Source organism: Plectropomus leopardus, chromosome 6, assembly GCF_026936395.1.
Source record: "Plectropomus leopardus strain MGB_pleo_1.0 chromosome 6, ASM2693639v1, whole genome shotgun sequence".
Lineage (NCBI taxonomy): Eukaryota > Metazoa > Chordata > Actinopteri > Perciformes > Serranidae > Plectropomus > Plectropomus leopardus.
In genome coordinates this window covers 6773656-6796590 of record NC_142181.1, presented here as the reverse complement: position 1 = coordinate 6796590, position 22935 = coordinate 6773656, and the positions used below count along the sequence as shown (strand labels likewise).

The 22935-nt window shown below is 39.4% G+C and overlaps 2 protein-coding genes across 2 annotated transcripts in view; one reads left to right on the top strand and one right to left on the bottom strand.

The window, feature by feature from the left end:
* pik3cb (phosphatidylinositol-4,5-bisphosphate 3-kinase, catalytic subunit beta) overlaps positions 1 to 10380 on the bottom strand; it is a 150672-nt gene extending 140292 nt beyond the window's left edge. Inside the window, exons 1-2 of the mRNA XM_042486215.2 lie at positions 10261 to 10380; positions 9992 to 10025 (exon numbers count right to left, since the gene is read on the bottom strand). The gene's annotated coding sequence lies outside the window, so the exon portion shown is untranslated. The remainder of the gene's footprint in view (positions 1 to 9991; positions 10026 to 10260) is intronic.
* Positions 10381 to 17694: 7314 nt separating this feature from the next.
* mrps22 (mitochondrial ribosomal protein S22) lies at positions 17695 to 22920 on the top strand. Its single transcript, XM_042486413.2, has 8 exons — positions 17695 to 17853; positions 18570 to 18727; positions 18825 to 18989; positions 19337 to 19480; positions 19986 to 20069; positions 20327 to 20472; positions 21804 to 21912; positions 22498 to 22920. Exons 1-8 carry the CDS (start codon positions 17727 to 17729, stop codon positions 22588 to 22590), a joined length of 1026 nt encoding a protein of 341 aa, XP_042342347.1. The 5' UTR covers positions 17695 to 17726; the 3' UTR covers positions 22591 to 22920.
* The last annotated feature ends 15 nt before the right edge of the window (positions 22921 to 22935 follow it).

Sequence of the window (22935 nt, the reverse complement as noted above, 5' to 3'; positions counted from 1 at the left end):
ACAAACATATCCAAAAGTATACTTTATCTTCTTGTAGTTGTTGTCACTACTTATTCACAAAATTATTTTTTTCCTCTGATCTTAATTAAATGAAAATGAATGATTCATTTCAAATAAAATGAATTGTAGATTAATCACAGCCTAAGTTTTATAGCCTACCCCTATTTCTACCAGTTATTTTTATAAAATTTACTAATACATTTACTGTTAATGTTGGCATGTATGAAGCAAGTCTCAGTGCAAAATCACTTTTGCAAAAAGTCAGCTTCATCCTGGTTTGATTATACTCACTACTTTGTACTTGCCGCAGTAAACGAATGACAAGAACATTGTTTTTTTCTCTATGCAAAAGTATCCCTGCTGATCACAACAACTCTGGGTGAAAATCTCTCTTGCTGGCGTCCTTTCTGCAGCGGCAGCCAGGTTAGCGAGGCGCCACAAATCCTGTCCTCTCTTGTTTATCAAACTCTAACATCAGTAGTAAGCCTGCTGCTCATGTAAAATTCCAGCTGATCATACAGTACCAAACCCTGAGACTTGTGTTAAAGACCTGGCAGAGCACCAACAGGAACTGTTGGGAAGACCAGGATGGATAGAGGCCAACCCGAGAGGTACATTAACAAATGAGCTCATGTATGAAGGAAAATGATGAGAATGAAGAGAGCAACATGTTGAAGGAAGAGAGTGTGAATGAGGAAGCAATGTCCTCCATGGGTCAAGGGTAATGTCAAGGGTTGAGTGAGGAAAAACACATTTCTTTGACCGACTAATGCTTAATGCTCGGCTTGTCATAACTTCGTGTGAACAATGGGGTATTTGGGGCTTTGGTTGCAATCTGAGATAACAGAAACCTTTCATATTACATCATGACAAGAGGATGAAGAGGTTTAGTCAAACACCCTCCTTCACTTTATAAGGAACGGAAACAAATGGAGCCCAATAGAAACAAAATTATCTCTACCGCACACTTCCACCAACAGATTTTGGAAAATTGGGAAAACACTGTTTTACTCAAACCACTTATACTAACATCCACATCACAACAAAGAAGCAATGCACAAAAACTCAACTGAATATTATTCATAACAGTCCCTAACTGGAGACTGCGCCACAGCAGTGCGCTAGCCGAGCACAAATTTCCAAAACAGATACGGATCTTATCTATTCCACATTTTGGATTTGGAAATTTTGAATGCCCCCAAAAATTTTTGTCAGTTCATATAAACGCCTCTGAAAAATGTCCAATTAATCTCATATGGAATTCATGTTACAGTATTAACCACATTTACAAGGCATTTAGAGTATTGTTCTTTCAACAATGCACACGCACGCACACATACACACACATACATGCACACACACATATACAAAGTGTGGTACTAGTGCTGTCTCGGTGGTAATTTGAGACCGGAGGGGACTTTTTGGAGGAAAGCAGCTCAAAGCTAAGTGAGAGCAGCTGATGTTGCATCATACTTCAAACATTCTTCAAATTAACAATATGTCAAAGGCTATGGAGTGCTCTCCGGCACACACGCACACACACACACACACATGCACACACATGCACACACATGCACACACATGCACACACATGCACACACGCTTAGATCTGCTTTGTGATAAGGAATAACCTCAGCACCTCTGCAGATAAGTCCACTCTGTGTGTCAGGCTGATATGAATGCTCTCCCACAACCTTTCAAAAAATGCACCGTGGGACACAAGAGCATAACGCCTTTTCAATATCACTCCTAATCCAGCGACTCTATTATCATAAGGTTATGTTCTGAGGCGGCAGGGGGTGGGATTCTCACTAGTGGCGGACGTTGCAGATGTTTCAGAAACAGTCCGAGGCCAGCTGTTGGAATGTTTTCCCACCACATGAAGAGGTGAGGGCAGCAACACTATTGGCTGCCCCCAGTGGGTCACGTGACCCAGGTCATGTGACTGAGGAGAACCTGACCGGTGGGTTTGGCAGCTGACCGTCGCCGCTGCGGTCATCTCAACCGGGCCGACCCACGCCACTGATCTGAGGCCAGAGGGAGAGAGGAGGCGACTGTCAGCCACATCAAACGCCCGGAGCCTCCCACTCACGAGGGGATACACAGTCTTGCAGGGCCGGAGATAAAGTGCGGTGGATACACTGAGGTCACTCACACAGATGGACACACACACACACCCACGTGCATGCTTCAGTGCATGCACACTGCACAGTGTGGTTCAACAATTTACCCTGATACTCCTATTTCAAAGTTTACAGACCTGCAGTATCATTTTGTAGCATTGCAACATTTTCTCCATGCCTCTATTATTTTCTCTCAAGAGTTTACCTGTGGCAGAGCAAACAGGTGCTAACTGGGTAATCATCAAAGGAGCAAGGTCAACTGCAGATGATTTGTTGGAAACCAGCTAGGCTCTAAGTGATTGGTGCCGACAGACACGTCTAAACATCTCTAATGTTGGCTGCTAATTAAGATTAAACCCCTCTACATGGCACTGACAAGCAATATAATATAAGGGTGTAGTGTGTCCGGGTGTGTACGTGAGAATGTGTGTGTGTGTGTGAGAGAGAGAGAGAGACTGAGAGAGAGAGTGCACGAGTGATGTAAGATGTGTACACTAAGTGAAATAGTGTGAAATATCTTGTGACATTACACTTTAACATCGAGACACGGCCACGGTAAATCTGAAACATTTAGTATTTTGTAAAAACACACTCCTCCTTACACCATTTTCAGTCTAAACCTTCCTGATGACGCTTGTTTCAGATGTCTCTCTGCATTCTAAAGATATCAGAGCAACATTTACACTCATTTAAACACTAAATCTTCTTTAAGATCTTGGCTTTAGATGTTTTTAAACCCAAAAATAATAAAAGTTTGCTTTATGCCAACATGGGGATCAGGACTCCTTTTCCAAGGTTAAATTTCAAACTCATTTTATTTAGTTACTACTGAAAATTATTCTCTTTTTTCAAAGAAAACAGTTAAACTGATCATATCGTGACTTTAAGCAACCAGTGATGAAGCGGTGGAGAGCAGATTTAATTCATTGTAAGAGGTCATAAGAAATAAAAGTCGGAGACCACCACCAAAACCTCTAAGCCTAATAAAAAACTCTTTTTAACGATCTTGGCTTTAATTTTTTTGTAATCCAACAAAGACAGAAAGTTGGTCCATGCCTAAATGGTGGTAAGGAATCCCACAAGAGGTCACAATATAAATCTTGTGGGGGTAAAGCAAAAACAAAAAATAATAACATATTTCTGCCACGTTTCTCTAATCTTTATTTTTTGGGGGGGCAAAATTGCAAGCTATTTTTATTAAACTCTAAGTAGTTCAGATTAACGTATCCATAGTATCCATCCATCCATATGTCTTATGCAACCATTGATGAAGCAGTAGAGAGCAGATTCACTTTGTTGCAAGGGGTCTTAAAAGATAAAAGTTGGGGACCACAAAACCTTTACAACAGCATAATCAGACTGGATAAAACTCCTGCTGGATCTCTGAATTAATCTATCTGTCTTTGGAAGAATAACACAAACATTTAAAGGTATACTATTTAGGGTGGTAAGTTACTGATTGTAAACACGCTCGCCAGCGAAAGTGAAAGCAAAAGCCAACCCCAGATTCACTCTTGTTTGGTTTTTGTTTGGACTTTATACTAGATGCTTGCTGCTTACAGTCTGGTACCTGGTCACTACCTTTTTAGTTAGCCCCGACTTCACCTGAGCATTGTGGGTACAAGCACAGCTCAGAAAACCAGCAGAAAAAACAAAAATACAGGCAGAGGGCAGAGTCTGCAGAAAAACACACCGCCACACACGTCTAGTGGGATATAAATGATGGTTGAGAACTGAATGAGTCTATATCTTTAGCCAATAATACAAGTCCTGGCAAAGTCTTTGATCAAACAGCAAACCAGCGTTAAAGGAAATCAGTGAGGATGGCTCTGGTGTCACCCATCGTGCTCTGACCTAACGCCCTCTAGTGGTCTGTCCTATATATATAAGATAATGACTCCAGTTAAGTGTGAATGCAGAGAGATGTTATAAGAAAAATCAGATCACATTAGAGAGATACAGAAATCGGATAATTAACATAAGAGTTAAGTAAATTGTGTTAAGGTAAATGGAAATGAGAGAGGAACAACAGTGTGTGTGTGACCAGTACGTGATGGCTGCAGCGTATGTGTGTGCATGTATGTCTCTGTGTACGTGTGTGCTTTATTTACATGTAGACAATGTGTAGCTTCGCCATCCGTTCTGATCACTAATCAAGAGCAAATTTGTCATTAGGAAATCAGCAACATTTTTTCCTGTTAAAAGACATTTGAATTTGTGATTTAATTTTTCTCAGTTAATTTTATTCTAAAAATTAAAATTGAAAAAACCTAGGGGGTTGTATTAGAATATTTATATCTGTCTTAAATCAATATTGTTCTAATGTTATCCATGAGTTTCCCTCTGCTGCTGCAACTCCCTCAGCGTCTAAGGTCATATTGTCTTGCATATTATCTGCATGTTCCTTAAGCAAAACTATTTGAGCAAGATGTCTGTGCATAGCTGCACTGCAACAACTGCAGAAACATGTAATACTCTCCCCAGATAACAACAACAACAACAACAACAACAGCTGTTAGCATCTCGCGTGTAACTCCATTTCCCCCACAGCATCAGCGCCGCAGACCCCTCCCCATCTTGTGCGCCACTGTGCCGTGACAGACATGACAGTTATTAATCACCTTTTCTTCCGCCTATTACCAACCGGACCCTAGATGTAAAGGGCTGCTGGTCGGGAGCCGGGGGTCTGCGGCTAAAATTAGAGGCCGGCTCAATCAACAGCCTGATTTAGTGGTAGCAAGTGTGTGTGTGTGTGTGTGTGTGTGTGTGTGTGTGTGTGTGTGTGTGTGTGTGTGTGTGTGTGTGTGTGTGTGTGTGTGTGTGTGTGTGTCTCGTCTGAGTGGAGTGCCGGGGCAGATCAGAAGACTGATCCCGCTGGATTTCCTGCTCCTACAGGACACTGATTCCGTTTACCGTCACTGAGGAAAAACATTCTGCTTTTCCTTCTGCAGTTTTTTCTTTTTTGTTATTGCTAAGAATTAAATAATATAAAAAAAAACAACCCCACGTCATCTAACACCCATTCCCCATAACCTCGGCCGCCCCCTCAAATGCGAAAAACAGCCCAACCACCACCCAGTCAAGCGAAGGTGACCTCTGACCTTTTAAAAAGCTGGGTATTAGCTACCTTATCAGTGCCACGCTCCCCCTGTCACCCCATCTCTTACCCACCCCAATCTTGAATTATAAAAATAACAAAGCGAGAGTGAAGGGGGTGTGGGGGTGTGAAGGAGTGTGTGCTGCTTCTCGCATTGCATGTAAACCCCGTAAACTCGGCCAGGCGGGGGTTTAGTTGGAAACAAATGCAGCGCTGAGGTCTGATGGAGGTGTGTGTGGGTCGGTGTTGGTTTGCCTTTCAGCTCAAGCTAGCAGGGGGTTATGGGTGAGGCTGAAGTCAGGTTAGTGTGTGCATATTTATGTGTTTATGTGTGTAACAGTGCATTTGCGTGTGAAGAATTTCCTACAGTTTAAAACAACTTGGGTTTTATTTTTGTAGCTTTTGCCCTCATTTCTGTTGCCTCTGGTAACAGTGTAATCAGTGAAGTGATTACAGAGATCTGAAAATGTGGCAGTTGTTGTAGTAATGTCTCATTGCACAAAACGATACATGGATAGGTGCTCTTTGTCAAATTTGAAATTCCTCCTCCAAATACGTTTTTCGAAGCTGGGAGTTTATTTAAAACCTGTACAACAGTTTTGTGTTTCTTGCACTGTCTAACACTGCTGCACGTACACTAACCCGTACAAGGACAACATGGCTGATAGCCTCTCAAGCTGCCTGGCCATGATAAAGCTGATATATGTTACTGAAGGCCACATATTCTAAAAAAAATTGGGGATGCTTTATGCACATGGACACCAACTGTTTCTGATAAAGAAATGTCGCCTATTCAGGACAAAATGATGAACTGGTGACTTATACATGATGTCTTTTTCCCTCATATTTTATCTTTTTGTTTCGATATCTATCTCTTTTGTTTCTATTTTTTTAAGAAAAATATGGAATAAATATATAAGGTGTGTCTTTATCTTTACTTTTACTTGTCCACTCAAGGCCAATCATAAAAAATAAAAAAAAATGCCAATTGATAGACTTTAACATGTGTGTGTGTGTATGTGTGTGTGTGTGTGTGTGTGTGTGTGTGTGTGTGTGTGTGTGTGTGTGTGCATGTGTGTGCGTGCATGCGTGCATGCATTTCTATGAAGTCTTTTCTAGAAGGCATGAATCAGTGAATATAAACATATGGATGGAGGCCAGTGAAGGTCACTAGGTGCAGGTGAACTCTGCTTCATACCTCCTGCCTTCCCTGACTTTGACCCTCCTCACAGCCCCCCTCTGCTGCACACACACACATCCACACACACGTAAATACACAAAAACACCATGTCTACACTATCCCTGGCTCTGCTTTTATTCTCTCTTTCTCTGTCACAAATGGCAGTAAAGTCAAAGTCTGAAATCTTTCAAATCTCCTGTTTTGTTTTTTTTTTTTAAACAAGAGAAACATTTGGTCAACTGGTTAAAATTATCCCATTTGAGACGTCCTGCTGACATGGCGGTTAAGACACATACCACATGACCGCACCGTCCCCGGTTTGGTTTCAGCATGGGACCTTTTGGGCATGTCATGCCCATCTTTTTCTCTTCACTCATTTTCTGTCTGTGTCTTTACTATCACTTTCAAACAGTTGGAAATGCCAAAAATCCATCTTATTCCAGTGCATTTTTAATTCATACTGTCACATAATTTACTAACTTATTTACTTCATTTCAGGAAGGATCACTTTACAGAATTTATTGTTGTTAAAAGAAGTTCAGCAGTTTAAAATAAAATATTTTTGTATGGCAAATTTTTGTTAGTTCTTCATGTAAACTACAATTTGATGATTAATAAGTGCACAATAATGAGATTTTCAGTAAAACAAAAAAACGTAAATGAGGGAAGCGATAGATAATGGAAAATCGTTTTTGGTTTGGGTGACAAGTGTGACTTGTTTTGCAAAATAAAATGAATACATTCATACTTTTAAAAAGCTATGATTGTTGTAAACACACACACTCTCTCTTTTCATCTGAACGTCTCAGTCTCTGAATTATTAAATCAGTTTCACAGGGAGGTGGCGGAGGCTGTTGGAGGTAATGTCACTGTGCCCTCTGCCCCCTTCCCTCCCTCTCTCCTCTCCTCCGCTCTTTCTCCCCCTCACTTCTACTATCACTGGGTCTCCTCTGGCCCTCTATGCGCCCTCCCTCCCATCCTCATTCCTCTTCAAAGAGCGGCTGGAAGAGGAGGAGGAGGAGAAATAAGACTGGCCTTGAGATCTTTCTCTCAAGCCACAACATCTCTCTCTCTCTCTCTCTCTCTCTCTCAAACACACACTACAACAATCTTCAAATTATTTCATGAGCTGCATTAGACACCATAAAAGTCACTTGTCAGTTTCTACAGTAAAGTTCATTTTATTTGAGTTCACATTAAACACAAAACTGACAGACAGATTAACATGGAGCTTGAACTCTCTGTGACCTCATTGACCCCCATAATGTCCCAATGAGGGAAAATGAAAATGTCATTTTCTGTGAATGACTTTTTGGCATACAAATAATTCTATGTCTGTTTATGCATAGACCATATAGAACCTTTTTTTTTTTTAAATGTGATGTAATAACTCATTATGGTAATTTATTTTGTCACTTTCATCAAATGTGTTGCCCCGGTCTATGGCAAATGAGGGTTATCAGTACTTTTTTTTCCAAGTATTTAGTTTCAACAAGATCATAAGAAGATGCCAGTGATTATTACGATTTTGCACTCCAATCTAGATGAAATAAAATCAAGAATAATAATATTATACACAAAGAATATTATGGAAACACTTTTTAGCTCTGAAATGAACTCTGTCTGCAAACCACTCAACAGAGACACATATTTTCCCATCCCTTCATAAATCTCTCATATCAGAGATGGAAACAATGTGCCAAATTCCCAATGACAAGTTTATGATGAAGTTATTTGTTCCATCATCTCCTCAGTGCACACACACACACACACACACACACACACACACACACACACACACACACACATACACACACCTTTCCATTTCACCCTGCTCTGAACCCATTCTCCGTCCACCATGCTGAAAACTTAATAAACATATGCAGCGAGTCATTCCCAGAGTGCCCCACTACTAACACCACCACTACTGCCATTCACCCGCCCACCACCCTTTACACCCCCTGCATCCCTTTCCATGATCTCCTCCACACCCCCCCACCCACATCCAGCCCTTCTTCTACACTCAAATTTCACCTCTCAGCTTCCTGCTGCTCCCAGTCACACTGACACACACTCTTACACTCAACCTATTGACTGTCGTAGAGGCAGTGGTGGAAGACGAATTCTTTATTTAAGTAAAAGATGCAATACTTCTTTTATTTCAGAATACTTAATGACTAGTCAAACTTTAAGCTACTTTTGTTAACAAACACAAGAAATAACTGCAAAATGTTTAGAGTACAGTATCAAGATTAAAAATATAATATGAAATATACTATACTCCATAGAGCATACTATACTAAATATTTGGTTATATGCAGAATGGACTTAATGATTGGATTACTAATGTTATCATTGATACTTTAACATATAAGTTGCATTTTTAATATTGCAGCTGGTTGAGCTAGAGCTATTTTCATGACCTCTTAGAGTGATGGGCATTTTTCCAATATAACAATGCATCATATTTTATAAGATGATGTGTTATGTATGAAGATTTTTAATCAGTAAAATCACTAACAGTACAATATAACTTCTAAAATGTAGTAGAACAGAAGCAAATGACTGAAAGTAGGCCGAAGCCAAACACAGGTATCTAACATTTTACTTTAGCAGTCCTACAGTAGGCCCAGTTGAAGAAATTAATTTATTTAGTTTATTTCCCTGTTTTCAGTTATAGCAGGCTACACACTGATATGAAGTTACAAAAAAAAATTGAAAATGTTATGTTTTTTGTAAGAAAGTCAAAATAAATGTTGCAGTGCAAACTACCATCATTTAAGAGTCAAATCACTGAAGCATGTTTTCCTTCCTTCTCCATTCAGCCCTGCTTCTAAGATACTGATAAACACATGAAAGTGCAATGATAAACTGGCTTTGGTAATATGTCTCCTACTTGCAAAATTAATTTAAAAAAAACTACAAATTTTCTATCTGAATATGACATTTAGGCAAATGACTCCTTAGTTTACAGAGAGACGAAAGTAGGGACCTCCTACTGTATTAAATAGAGTTGTACTTGAGATAATCTCTGAATATTTTTTGGTCTTTTCCAGTGGCCTAAGTTAGTAATGACGGGTCCTTGGGCTTGTTAGTTAGAAAGTACACACGCACACACACATAGAAATGCACACACAATTACGGAATATAGAGTACCAACCATGTGTTGGATTTTACTGTGGGAATATGCTAAATCAATTGCTCTATTTGCAGAATATATAGGTAAACAAAAAAAGTGATCCCAAGTTTACAAGTTTACAAACATGACAACAATTCAATGACAGCAGAGAAAAGAATCACTATCTGCTGAAATGACCGTGGACTTTTTCAAGCATTTTTAGTACAACAACATCAGGCCAACTGCACTCCTCAGGCAAGAGATTGCAGTAAATAAGAGAGAAGAGAGCTACAATAGCTATCAACAAAACACACAATGTCCGAAAACTAGCAGCTACAGCGACATGCACAAAAATACACACAGGACACAGATGCTGGCAGTGACCTGACTCCCAAATAATAACAACATTTAAGACATGGGCTCGGCGGCCCAACAGATACCCAAAATCCCCTTAAAAAGCCACTTGTACTCACCTATTTGAAAGCCTCTGTCTCTGACTGGTTAGACCTGCAACCGAAAACATGTAAATATAACAGTTAACTAATGCTAGGAACAGCTAGCATCTAATAGGCTATTAGCTAGCTTTCCATAATAATTCTCGGGCTAACTATCCACACGGTAGAGATACTAATTTATTAGCGGCCTCCAACTTAGCCTACATAATACCTACATCTGAAACAACCGCCAAACGTTACGATAATTTAGACCAACATTATCTAGCTTATTGCTAACGTTAGCTTACCTGCGACATGTCTGCTGACTCACACAGGGCAGCAGCGAGGAGCTTGTCCGTGAGCTGGCGACTGTTTGTAAAAAATAAAAATTAAAAAATCCAATTTAGGGAACTTTTCAGCCTTCTTCTCCTGTTCTTTTCTCTCATGTTTTTTCTTGCGACGACTTCTGTGTTTGAACGGCCTGACTGCTCCCGGGGTTTGCCTCGGTGTTTCCGGTTATCAGTGTTGACAGATTGCGCGCTTCAACTAACCGGAAGCGTATCGTCCTGACACTGGACAAATACCCAGCATTCATCAGTGCGTCGTCATTTTAAATAAATACCAAAAAAAATAAGAAAATATTCTTTTGATTGAACAGTTTTTAATAGTTTGATAGTTATTATAGTAAATGTAGAATACGTCTATAATTTTTTTAGCTATAGTTTGGTTGGTATCGGCTTTATTTTTTTTTTTTTCCAAAACACCATCATAGAGATGGTTTGCATTTTTTAAGAGTTTATATAACAGATTTAAATCGTTTGCTCATAAACATAATACGAGTCGTTAATTACCACAATATTAGTAATGATTTTTATACTGAGTTTTTTGTCAATATGGCCTTAGATGTAATTGTACAGTTTATAGTAAATATATCTATGCTTTTGAGGGGTTCTATCATCTTGCTTTAGCACGCCAAAAGTTGGCCCAGTTGAGTAAATGGATCATATTTTGTTTCTTTCTCTGTTTCCAGTTAAAGTAGGATACACACTGATATGTAGTCACAAAAATTCTTCAGTTATGAAAATGTTGTGATTTTTTTTTTGTTTTGTTTTGTTTTGTTGTTGTAAGGAAGTCATTACAAATGTTCTAGTGCAAACTACCATCATTTACCAGTCAAATCATTAAAGATATATATTTTTTCATACTATATTTGCTTTGCTTATTCAGTCCTGTTTTGAAGATGCTGAAAAACCCATGAAAGTGCAACGAAAAACTGGCCCTGAAATTATGTCTGCTACTTGCGAACTTTATTAAAAAAAAAAAAAAAAAATTCTACCTGAATAAAACATTAAGGCAAAGGACATCTTAGCTTAAGAAGAGATGAAAGTAGCGACCCCCTACTGTATGAAATTAAGTTGCACTTAATATTATATTATATTTTTTGGTCTTCTCTCATTTGTCCTTTCCTGTAGCTGCTAAGTCAGCAGCAACTGGAGCATGGCGAGGTGCATCAGCCTCATTAGCTCCTTTTCTTTCTTTCTTTTTAAAGTTGCAGCAGTGCTTCAGCATTAGTTAGCTCACAATATTGCACAAGGAGTCATGGGTAACAGTTATAATGACAGTATAAATAACGTTTTGTTCTGTAAATTAAAAGAGTTTTATGAATTTATCTTCACTAATAATGGGTTGGGTTCATGTCTATGTGTTTTTTTAAAAAAAACATTTTAATTTAAAACAAATGAAATTATCAAACTATAATTTGGCTTCCCCCGCAGTAACTCTGAGGACCCCCTAGGGGTCATGAACTCCCTGTTGAAGACTCAGGGTATAAAGTTAGTCTCTTTTTTGCAGTGTGTGTGTGTGTGTGTGTGTGTGTGTGTGTGTGTGTGCAACAGCAGCCCTGTCCATGTGGATCCACTGTGTGCCGTCTGTTTCAGGGTCAACTCAATCTCAGTTCAGGAGGTGAACGGAAATTCCAATTCAACAGCGAGCATTTCACATTTCATACCTGAGAGCTGAAGCTAAGTGCCACTTTAAGATCACTTAGAGTTACACTGAGGGTTCACGCTCCCCCTCCTGCAAAGATGGATAGATAGATAGATAGATAGATAGATAGATAGATAGATAGATAGATAGATAGATAGATAGATAGATAGATTTAACTTTTCTTTTTAAATCTGGCAGTCATTTAACCCTCCACAGGAGAGATTGTAATCCTCTCTCTCTCTCTGTCTTTGGCAGCGGGCTGGGGTCGCAGGATTACTTTCTGTCAGCAGTGTGACAGCTGTGTACATCTGGTTATGTAGGGGCCTCTTACAGCTCAATCCGCACATCGTTTTGCCAGTGTCTGGGCCTCCGGACTCGCTGCCACTGCTCACCTCATTACTGAATGAGCCACACCTCCATCTGTCCGCCTAATATCTAAATCCTACTGCAGATTAGTGGGGGAGTCGGGGCCCTGTGGAGGAGGAAGGGGGGAGGCTGGGGGGGAGAGGGGAAACAAGATCCTAGAGGAGAGTTTGTGCGTGGCACATGAGGTTTTATTAATGATCTCTGGGATTGTGTGGCGGCAGCGGCTGCTTTTTGGGTTTGTGGATAGAGGTGGCATGTTGGGGGCTTGTGACTACACAGAGTACCTGTGTATATGTGCCGAGGAAGGCAGAGAGTGATGGTGTCATGTGATCTCGTAATCCCTCCATGATGGTGTAAAATGTGAAAAATAGCTTTATTCTGAAGTTTCTATCCCTAACAAAAGTCTAGGTCAACTGCTTGAGAATCTTCTTCATGCATTTATTTTTTTTTGTCTTGAAAGAATAAGTCTATTTCCCGTATTGTGCTAAGCACACAATTTCCAATGAATTTAAATCTCTCTTGACTGGCATAGGGCACAATGAATGCTGTAAGAGATTTTTGGGCAAATGCACATGTTTTTTTGAGTGATGCTGTCTCAGATGTTGATGTTTTGAGCTATTTGTTGATGTATGCAGTGTGTGTTTGCCTGTAATGTGCACTTTAGTATCAGCTACATTTCTCATGTCTTGTCAGTGTTTACTGTGGAGCGCTTTTGTTGTTTTTATATGTAATGTAATCACAGCATCCTTGTAAAAGAGAGCTTGCTCTCAACGGCATCCCCTGTTTAAATAAAAGTTTAAAAAAGTCAACAAATTTCATTAGAAAACAATAACCATCAATGCAGTGACATGCACGTCTTCCCTGTAATCCATTGTTGTCCAGAAACTAAGCCTATTAAAAGCACATCAATGCGTCACACTGTGGCGCTGACTGATGTGTTCCTTTAAATCCATTAACACACACACACACACACACACACACACACACACACACACACACACACACACACACACACACACACAGCAGGTTCTACGGACATATAGCGTCCTGCTGCTCTAAACACTCACTAGCACACCAAATACACCAAGTAGTCCCTAATTAGTGCATGTTTTAATCCTATTTGGGAAATGTTTGCTAAAAACTACAGTACTCAGTCGCTTTAGAAAATAATTTAACTTTTTTAAAGATATTTTAAAGCCCCTCTTTTTTTATATCCGCAATGGGAACAAATGAGGTTGGTAGGACTTGGTGATGATATTCTACAATTTCTCCTGCACAATTTCCCTCCAATTTCCCCCTGAGGATCAATGAAGTATTTCTAAATTTTAAATATATATATATATATATATATATATATATATATATATATATACAGAATTATCCTGCAACTGTGGATTACATATCAGAACAAGTAAGGCTGCACAAAAAAACATACTTTTACTTAGGGTTTATTCCATCAGGATGAACACCACTGTGATCGTACAACTGTCGACAACACTATGTATCAATTTGTTAATTTCTGCATCACAAGTTATAAGAGTACATCTTAAAACAAGTTCTCAGTAGCTCATGCTAACAACTATTAATATAAGTATGTAGATTTTTTTGGGAGGTAAATTTTAATTAATATTTGTTAAAATAAGGCTGTACAGAGAATTTCACTAATATTTGTCTGGTTGTCATGAAAGTGAGGGGCATTTTTTATGCTTAAAGTCCGAAGAAAAAAAGAATCAATCAGCATTTTTTTTTTATAAAACACACTTTTCATGTCTTCGGTGGCATCCCTTTAAAATAGAAAAAATACAAATAAAAATATATGAACATCTTGGTATTAATCTGAAAAAATCTGCTATGGCAGCAGAATCTAATTCAGCCAAACTCTTGCTGTCAGGATTACTCATCCTCAGCTTTTCTCCACAACAACTTTTGCTGATGGACATTACTTTGTGTTTAGTCAGTGCTGAATGTGATGATGAAGCACTCTGATAACGCGTTACAGTTTTATGTGTCAGTGATTGACTCATTACTAAAGCATCAAGAGCACAATGCAGCCAAAAGCTACACAACCTGGTGAGCAGTATCTCCACTGTTCAGGCACTTTTGGGGACTAAAAGCACTGCAGCAAGAAGGTAATATTTTTATCTGCTTTATTGCAATACTGCCAGACTTTGAATCCATTTTTAAGCTGAACTAAAGCAGCAAACACTTGTTAAAACATAGCCCGCAAAATAATAATGTATCATTTGTGAATAGATACAAAATTGTGTGTGTGTGTGTGTGTGTGTGTGTGTGTGTGTGTGTGTGTGTGTGTGTGTGTGTGTGCATCATCTCTCTTGTCTTGTTATGTCTTCAGTATTTGAAAGCACATCTTTTTAACTTTTTAACAGCTTTAAATTCTTAATGGCTTTTCTTGCAAAAATGAAGAATTCATCAATTCATTCTTATAATTAGAAACAAAACCAAAAAAAAACCAAAAATAAAACACACAAAACAAACAAAAAAAAAAAGAAAAAAAAGAAAAAAATAGAATAGTTTGACTGTACTTAAATTATGCCATAACAGAAAATTTTACTTATTTCTATGATCACTGATAAGTGTACTACATCATTGTGGTTACACTTTACACAATAATAAATCACTTTTATTTAAAATAAACGAGGAGGCAAATGACTTGATAAAACATGTATATTTTTGTGGGTGTTTCCTTTTATAAGTAGAGTGTTTGACTTCTTAGCACGGTTTTTATCGTCCAGACAGATTTTTAAGTTATCAGTCAATTCAAGAACACGCTGTAATGACAAGTTAGGAATGTGTGTAGGCTACACTGAGCTGAGCCACGGAGGAGGTAGACAAAAGAGCCTGTGACACTCTGATATGAACACTGAATATGCATGAATGAGCATTATCTCTAACTGTCCTTATTGAGAGAACAATAAATTGCTTCACTGGTGATATTGACACTGAGTTTTAATGATATTTGGTAGGACAGTGCCACCTGGTGATCAATTTAGTGACTGGTTTAAAAAAAAAGATTTTGTTGATTATTTCATGGTAAAGTAATTTCCACATAGACAGGCTTCTCACCCAAAACAGAACAATATTTTATTATACTCATTTCCTTAGATGTCCAAGTATTAGGATGACCTTTTAATATATGTTATTGTACAGTTACTATCTGTTGGGAAATCTAGGCCACTACTACATAAAAAAATGTATGCTTTCTTATGTTGTTGAAGGTCCACTGCTTTAAAAAAAATAATTTAAAAAAAGCCACAGATAAAAATGTAGCGACAGCAGCACCAAAAACCCAGAGTATTTTTCTTCTTGGCTTGCTTGTTTTGTCTATTAGCACATTGTTGATAAAGTGATTCATGATAGACTTTTGGAAACAAAAATCAACAAATAAAATATCTAGGCTATCGGTGGGTTCTGCATATAAAGTGTATATAAAGAAATAATAATAATAAACAAATCTATGGTCTTGCCCATATGGTTCTGCCTAAGCATGAAAACAGTAAAACCAAGGAGCTGATTGTTGATTTTAGAAAGAAGGAGGCAAAGACACACACCCCGTCTACATCAGTGGGGCTGAGGCGGAGCAGGTGAAGAGCTACAGGTTCCTTGTAATTACTGTCACTGAGAAACTGAGAATCTTTAGAGCGCCAGATCAACGGATCAATGCCAAAATTTTTGTTCATTTGAAAAAAAGTTTCCAGTTTTCAAATATAAATAAGTGTACAAAAAGATTAATTTCAGTTTAAATATAATTTTGATTTACTTCTGATATTCTTTTGAAATTTTTTTTTTTCAATTATCACTTTTACGAATTTTCATAAATGAGGTCTTTCAGACTTTCTTTTCAGATTCAAATCAATTCAAACTTTTGTGTGTGTGTGTTTCAGATTTTTTTTTCACTGAGTGACAGCATGACAAAGAAGGCTTGAGGCCCTTATGTTGCCTTCAGGAAAGGTGGTTACTTTGATAAATATGACTCAGCACACTTTCTATACACTGTACTCTAGTCTTTAGTGGTCTTTGTTTACTGGTGTGTTTTAGTCAGTTATGTAGCAGTACAGCACTGCAGTCAGCAGCCTCTGAAAAAAGTCAATTTTCAGTCGCTCCTACAATAAACAAACGTTTATTTAAATTATAACATACATGTATTGAGATTCAGTGTGAACACATTAAGAAGCGCTTCAGTGCAGTGCTGTGCTGCGGCATAACTGACTAAAACACACCGGTTAATAAAGACAGCTAAAGACTAAAGTTTGAGCTACACACTGACAGGACTGTAACATTCATTAACAGCAGTTAACAGCATAAAGCTAGTTAATGCTGACTTTATGCTTAGTTTACAGCTTTGACAAACTCCCGACATAAAGAAGTCTTTCTGTACGTCCCCATGTTTCCAAAATTACCCAGCTTTATTATGGTAAAGATAATTTTCCAAATTTACCAGCTCGCCCTCGACGGCAGGTTGTCCAGGTGAGGAGGACGCCATCATAATCTGCGATACATTCACAGTCTTAAGAGGAACTGGGAAATATCAGAATCTGGCATGTTTTACTGCTCTTCATACATTGATAGTTGCCAAGAGTGGTCTAAAACAGCTTGTTAAACATAACTTTGTCCTGAGCATCACGTTATCCCAGCAAACCACGTGAATACAGTGTGTGTTGAGTCATATTTATCAAAGTAGCCACCTTTCCTGAAGGCAGCATAATTTGGGGAGGGCCCAAAACCTTCTTTGTCATGCTGTTGACGCCCCCCATGGCAAATCGGGGACAAAATGAAAAAAATAATAAATCTGAAACAAACAAAAAAATTAAATTGACAGTGGAAAAAAGAGATCTGAATCTGAAAACAAAATCTGCGACTGAAAAAAAAATAAGACCTCAAATATGAAAATATGTAAAAGTGAAAGTTGAAAATAAATTATTTATTTGAAAGAATATCAGAATTAAATCAAAATTATATTTAAACTGAAATCAATATTTTTGTACATTTATTCCAAATTTGAAAATACTGTCATTTTTTTTTACAATTCAAGATCAAAACTTGAACTTTCAGTGTTAAATTTGAAAAAATCAATCAAAGTTTTTTCAAATTAACAAACTTTTTGGCATTGATCTGGCTCCATATACCTTGGTCATCACACATCACCACCCAAGTTAAAAAAGCACAGAGAAGGCGCTACTTTCTATGGAAACGTAAGAACTCAACTCCTCCTTCAATGCCAAAAAGATGTAGCAGGATTTAGGATCAACTTCAATTTCATTTCCTCTTAAACCACGTTTATGAAAAATGCCAATAAATCTGCCTTGTACCGTAGCTTGTTCACTACGCCTACATATCCCATCACCCCTTGGCTGTCGAACTGTAAGGTCAAAGGTTACGTCGCCTCGGTGACGCAATAACAATCATGGCGGCGCTCGGTAAAGCACGGTTCTTATTTCGGACCTACTCGCGGGTGAAAAATGTCCAAAAGAGCCAACAAATATCGGTCAAATGCAGCGTCAGGACACTTTGTAGCGGAACACAAGATGCCGGTATGTGTTAATGCAGTGAATAACACTGTACCTGTATTATTTTGGTAGCTGTAACACTGACCTTGCAGCGTGTTTCGTTAGCCTCGGTGCTCTCACTGCGGGAGCCAAACTCTGTTGACAAATCGGCCAGTTTAAGATCGCTTTAGATATTTAAGAAAGATATAGACCATTTAGAAGAACGTTTAATGTATTTTACAAATAATCACAGTTTTTCTGTAAATTCGGCATGACGTTAGTTAATGAAGTGTCGGTAGTTTTATACTAAAATCTAATATTATTAGAGATGCGCTAGCTGTTAGCTGCTTACAACATTAGCATAACTTTACATTCAATAGCAACGTTTTTTTTTTTAGCTAAATAAGATGGCAGTTACTGTTTTAATCACAAGAGGTGTTGCTTGGTTTTCGGTGTACATTGAGGAAAGGAGCTGCGTGAATTTGGCGAGGTCTCATGATAAACAAATAAACTAGCTGCAAGAGATGTGTTGATGCGGAAAGCCCCTAACTTTAAAGTTAAACATTGAATTGTTCGTAAGGATTTTGGTCTTTGTTATTGTACTACAGGTAACATCAAGCACTCATTAGATCTCTTGTCGAAAGCTTATTCGCTATTCCATTAGCTACATAGTACACTGTGAGTGCGTACATATATTTACTTATAATTTACGTGAAGAAATTTTTATATAACTAAAGTGCCCTCCATGACTTTTTCTCTAGCCCTCCCAGAAAATCCAAAGCCCCAGTTCACAGATCCAGCCGTGCAGGACATCCTCACCAGGATAACGGGCCTGGACCTGCAGAAAGTGTTCCGACCCCTTAAACAGAAGCTGGAGCCGCCCACATATAAACTCATGACTGATCAACAGCTGGAGCAGGTGCCTTTCAAATAAACCATAATCACACCCTCTCAATCATGCACGCAAATGTCACAGTAACACAGTTTTTGATCCAATCTTTTGTGTGTGTTTCCAGGCGATCGAGTTGGCCACAGAGCAGGCTAAGAAGCTGCTGCAGATGCCCCCCGTCCTGCCAGAGAGGAAGCCCATTATCGATGTTCTGTCTGATGACAAGTTCCTGGATGGCATGGACACAGCCAAATACGTCTTCACAGACATCACCTACACTGTGCCGCACAGGGTAGGTACATGACAGTTTATTTTGTGTGCATGTGTGTAACTTTTGGTTGGATTGGTGATTTCTTGATGCATACCAAAGCACAATTCATAAGTCTGGTTATTTTAGAGTAAACACCCTAAAATAATGTAACCCTTGCTGATCTTTTGGCATTGATATCACACAGATTTACATGCTAACAGGTCAGTAGCGAGTTGTTCCTTTCTAACTTTAATATAGTAAATATCCATAACATAAGATAAGAACCCAATTTTGTACTTAGTTAATGGACTTTAGATTAAGACATTGCTCAAATCTATCCTGATGTATACAAATTACTAAATTGTATACTCCATGTTTTTTTTCTCCAGGAGAGGTTTATTGTTGTTCGGGAGCCCAGTGGGACCCTGAGGAAAGCGACATGGGAGGAGAGAGACAGGCTCATTCAGACGTACTTCCCCAGGGTGGGACGCAAAATCATAGCACCTCTCATTTTTAAGGAGGAGAACCTCAAGGTAGGATATTCTAAATCTGAGGATTTAAGGAGATCATAAGAGGATACAGATTATTTTTAGCCATGTCTGCTGCCTCCTCCAATTATGCTTCGCTGATCAGAGATGAATGTCTTTCCAGTGATGACAAACTTTATGTCTTTGTCTATGAAGAGCTAGAACCCAGCAGACGTGGGGAGTTGATTCCAATATTTTTGGGGTAAAAAACATAATTATTTCTAAACGACTAAATAGGGTTATCCTATCTCCCCCAGTAGACAGAACCCCCCCCCAAAACCTAGTTATTACTATAATACTAATGCGCATGTAAACACACAATCAGTAATAAATCTGTAAGCTGTCTTCACTGACATAGGAGTTGTGGGGGGCGGTGTGAGCTCTGTGAACACCAGTACGGTCCTGAGAGGAGGTCTAATCAGGCACAATAAGTGAAAACACCTGTGTGGGTGCCCAGTGTGTGTCTAGAGGCTTTCATTTTTTGGCGCATTTATACATCCCTCTCTATTAGATGGTGTTTTCCCAGGACCGTCATGAGGATGTGTTGGACCTGTGTCAGGTCCAATTTGAACCAGACTCCTCAGAGTACATCAGGGTAAGATGACATTGATTTTCCTGTTATTTTGACCTGCTCACCAACTGCACTGAAACCTGTAGACTGTATTTTGCATGTAAAACCATGACATTAACACAGTCAGCACTATATTTTCTTTAGGTCACTTGATACAAACTGTAAAATTGGACAAGAGTGTGAATTGGACATTCATGAATTTCATGTGAAGAGCATTGTACTGCGTGTCTACCGTGTCGAGTGGATTTAGGATCATATCCATTTCATTGCTGTGTATTCAGGCACATGCAGCCACTTATGAGGACCTGGAAAAGCACGGCAAATATGAGCTGCTGCGCTCCACTAGACATTTCGGAGGCATGGCCTGGTACCTGCTCAACGCTCGCAGGGTCGATGGGCTCATAGTGGACATGCTGAAGAGAGAGCGGTAAGTTTGTGCGTGATAACTGTATGCATCTTTCAAAGTGGCAACCTCGGGGCTAAAAAAGGGAATCCTATGCACAAGTGCCAAAAACTGCAGTGTCTCTAACGGCCTCTTGAGGCTGGCTCTAAATGTGGGTCAATCCTCCTAGACCGCCGTGTTAAAATGCCAAACTTTACAGCAGAAATAAACATTTGTACAGCCTGGTACAAAAAACATTTTCTGGGCTCTATTGTTAATTTCCCTGTTCATGACAACTGCACAGGGAACACATTTTTATATAACTCACCTGTATATATTTTATTAAGACTTAAAGTTCTGCATATGTAAGGGCAGGCTGCTTTGAGTGACAGACTGTCTGTGAGGCTTCACCACAGTGTATAGCTGTAAATATGAAGAATGCACTAAAGGGCCGCTACTGAGTCCCTCCTTTGCGGTGCATTTGCATTTTTACACAGAACCAAACAAAAGTGGCATCATGCTATATAACTGTGTCATTTTAGACAGCAGGCTGGCATCACAGAAGCAAAAGACGTGTTACATTTAACACAGCACTGTTGGCCTCTGCAGTGTGTGACTTATAACAAACACGTCGGCAGCGCTTTCTAAACAAAAACAATGACATAAAGTGAATAATGATCATTTACCATTTCTGTCATGTGGCAGCTGATCTCATCCACTGCTTGTAGGGTAAAGAGCTCCTGAATCTCAGGGGTCTCCCATGTTGTGAACATTTCCAGCTGCTGCTAGCTGCTAACTGCTGTCAGCTGCTTTTTAAATCTCTCGCAGTGGGTTGCACACATAACACATTGTCAAAACGTCACACCCATCCCGCCCATGAGCCATCTGCCGGCTGTCCATTTCATACAGACACCGTTTCGGTGTTACTACCTCTTGCGGTGGCTGAAAGGCAAGACAATTTTCTCCCTCCCATTCCATGATTGTACCTTTTGTACAGAATGGCGAAGTGGCATAATGTATAACATTCCTGCCTTGAACAGGCAGTGTAAATAGTGCTTATAAGTCAGATCCAATCCTAACTTCTACAAAGCTCCAAAGCTTTTCTGGCTCTAAAAATTTAAGATGTTTAGGGCCAAAAAACTGCCAAACTTGAGGCTTTAAATGGCAGTCCACAAACTAATGGGTTACATCACGGAATGCTACGTCGATTATTTTATCCAGCTCGTGGTTAATACAAGTATAAGAAACTGTTTTTGCAAATGGTTTTCTGGCTGGAATATTTGTCTTTGTCAGCTCTAGGTCACATAAGCTGCTGTACCTGCTGGCAAAGAGCTGTGACCTAAGCCCTCAGTGTGTGTGTGTGTGTGTGTTTACAGGTTTGAGGATGCGATGAGCCTAGTATCTCTGTTCCACATGGTCCACCCCCACAGTGAGTCAGCCAAGGAGGCTGCCAGCCAGCAGGCCACCGGAGCAGACCTTCTTCAGGTGAGAAAATCTCAACCTTGCCCTGAAATATCTGCTGACTCGTAGCTATATTGTATAGCTCTATTCTCTGTGCTCTGTGTATATTATGAATCACCATTTGATCCAGAAATGGTTCACGTCGGGAAAATCGTGCCCCCTCGGGTATTAGAGTATATCAGGAGTCAGTGCAGCTCTTGAGAGGTCATGTTAAGGCCGTCTCATCTTGGGTTTCCTGTGTTAGAGGGTTTGCGTTTGTCTCCTGCGTGGGAACTGTGGGGCCAGGCCCAGGACACATCAGGTCTTATTAGCGCTCACAGCCCGTCGGCCTTGAAGCAGCGGGGAGGGACATTGAGAGTGACAGCCATTTAATGTGAAAGGTTAGCGGCAGGAGACACGGGTGTGTGTGTGTCTGCTGCAGTCACTATCACACAAGGCCTCTCCTTTAGTCACGGTTGCTCATGGAGCACATACTTAGCTGTGCTTTACTATACTGCTAAATGAATTAACACTGTGATTGTTCGTTTTTGACTACAGCCCCAACGTCAAAATAATTGGGGTGACCTCTCTCTCCTCCATTTTGCTGACCTCTGACCCTTGTCCTTGCAGATCTATGCCCAGAAGGAGTCCCAGAGGTCGGGCTACATCGAGCTGGCCCTTCAGGCATACAGACAGACGGCTGCTGAGAGCTCTGCAGCCTGACTGGCTCACTCATGAATAGAAATATACAAATTCATCCAAAATGAGCAAATGGTACCCATAACCATGGGAACAGACTGAAAATTGCCTCTCATATGTAAAATACAGCTGTCTGTTCTTTCCTTTATTGAAATGCAAGCTGTACACTTTACAGGCATGGACTGGGAGAATTAGCTCGGAAAGTTCTTGTAAGATGCACAAACCGAGTCACTTATCCATACAGAGAAATTGCAGTATGTCTGTATGTGTATGTGTATTTAATTGGATCTGAGTCGAACCTGTTAATCAAATGATGTACATAACAAAATAAAGATCTTTGTACATGTGTGAGAAGTTGTTGGCGTAAAA

Bases quoted from the DNA above. Each gene is read 5' to 3' on its own strand.
- mrps22 (XM_042486413.2), top strand. From the start codon at position 17,727: ATGGCGGCGCTCGGTAAAGCACGGTTCTTATTTCGGACCTACTCGCGG. The intron at 20,070-20,326 runs GTAAGATGACAT...CTGTGTATTCAG, and splicing joins ACTCCTCAGAGTACATCAGG to GCACATGCAGCCACTTATGA. The intron at 20,473-21,803 runs GTAAGTTTGTGC...GTGTGTTTACAG, and splicing joins GACATGCTGAAGAGAGAGCG to GTTTGAGGATGCGATGAGCC.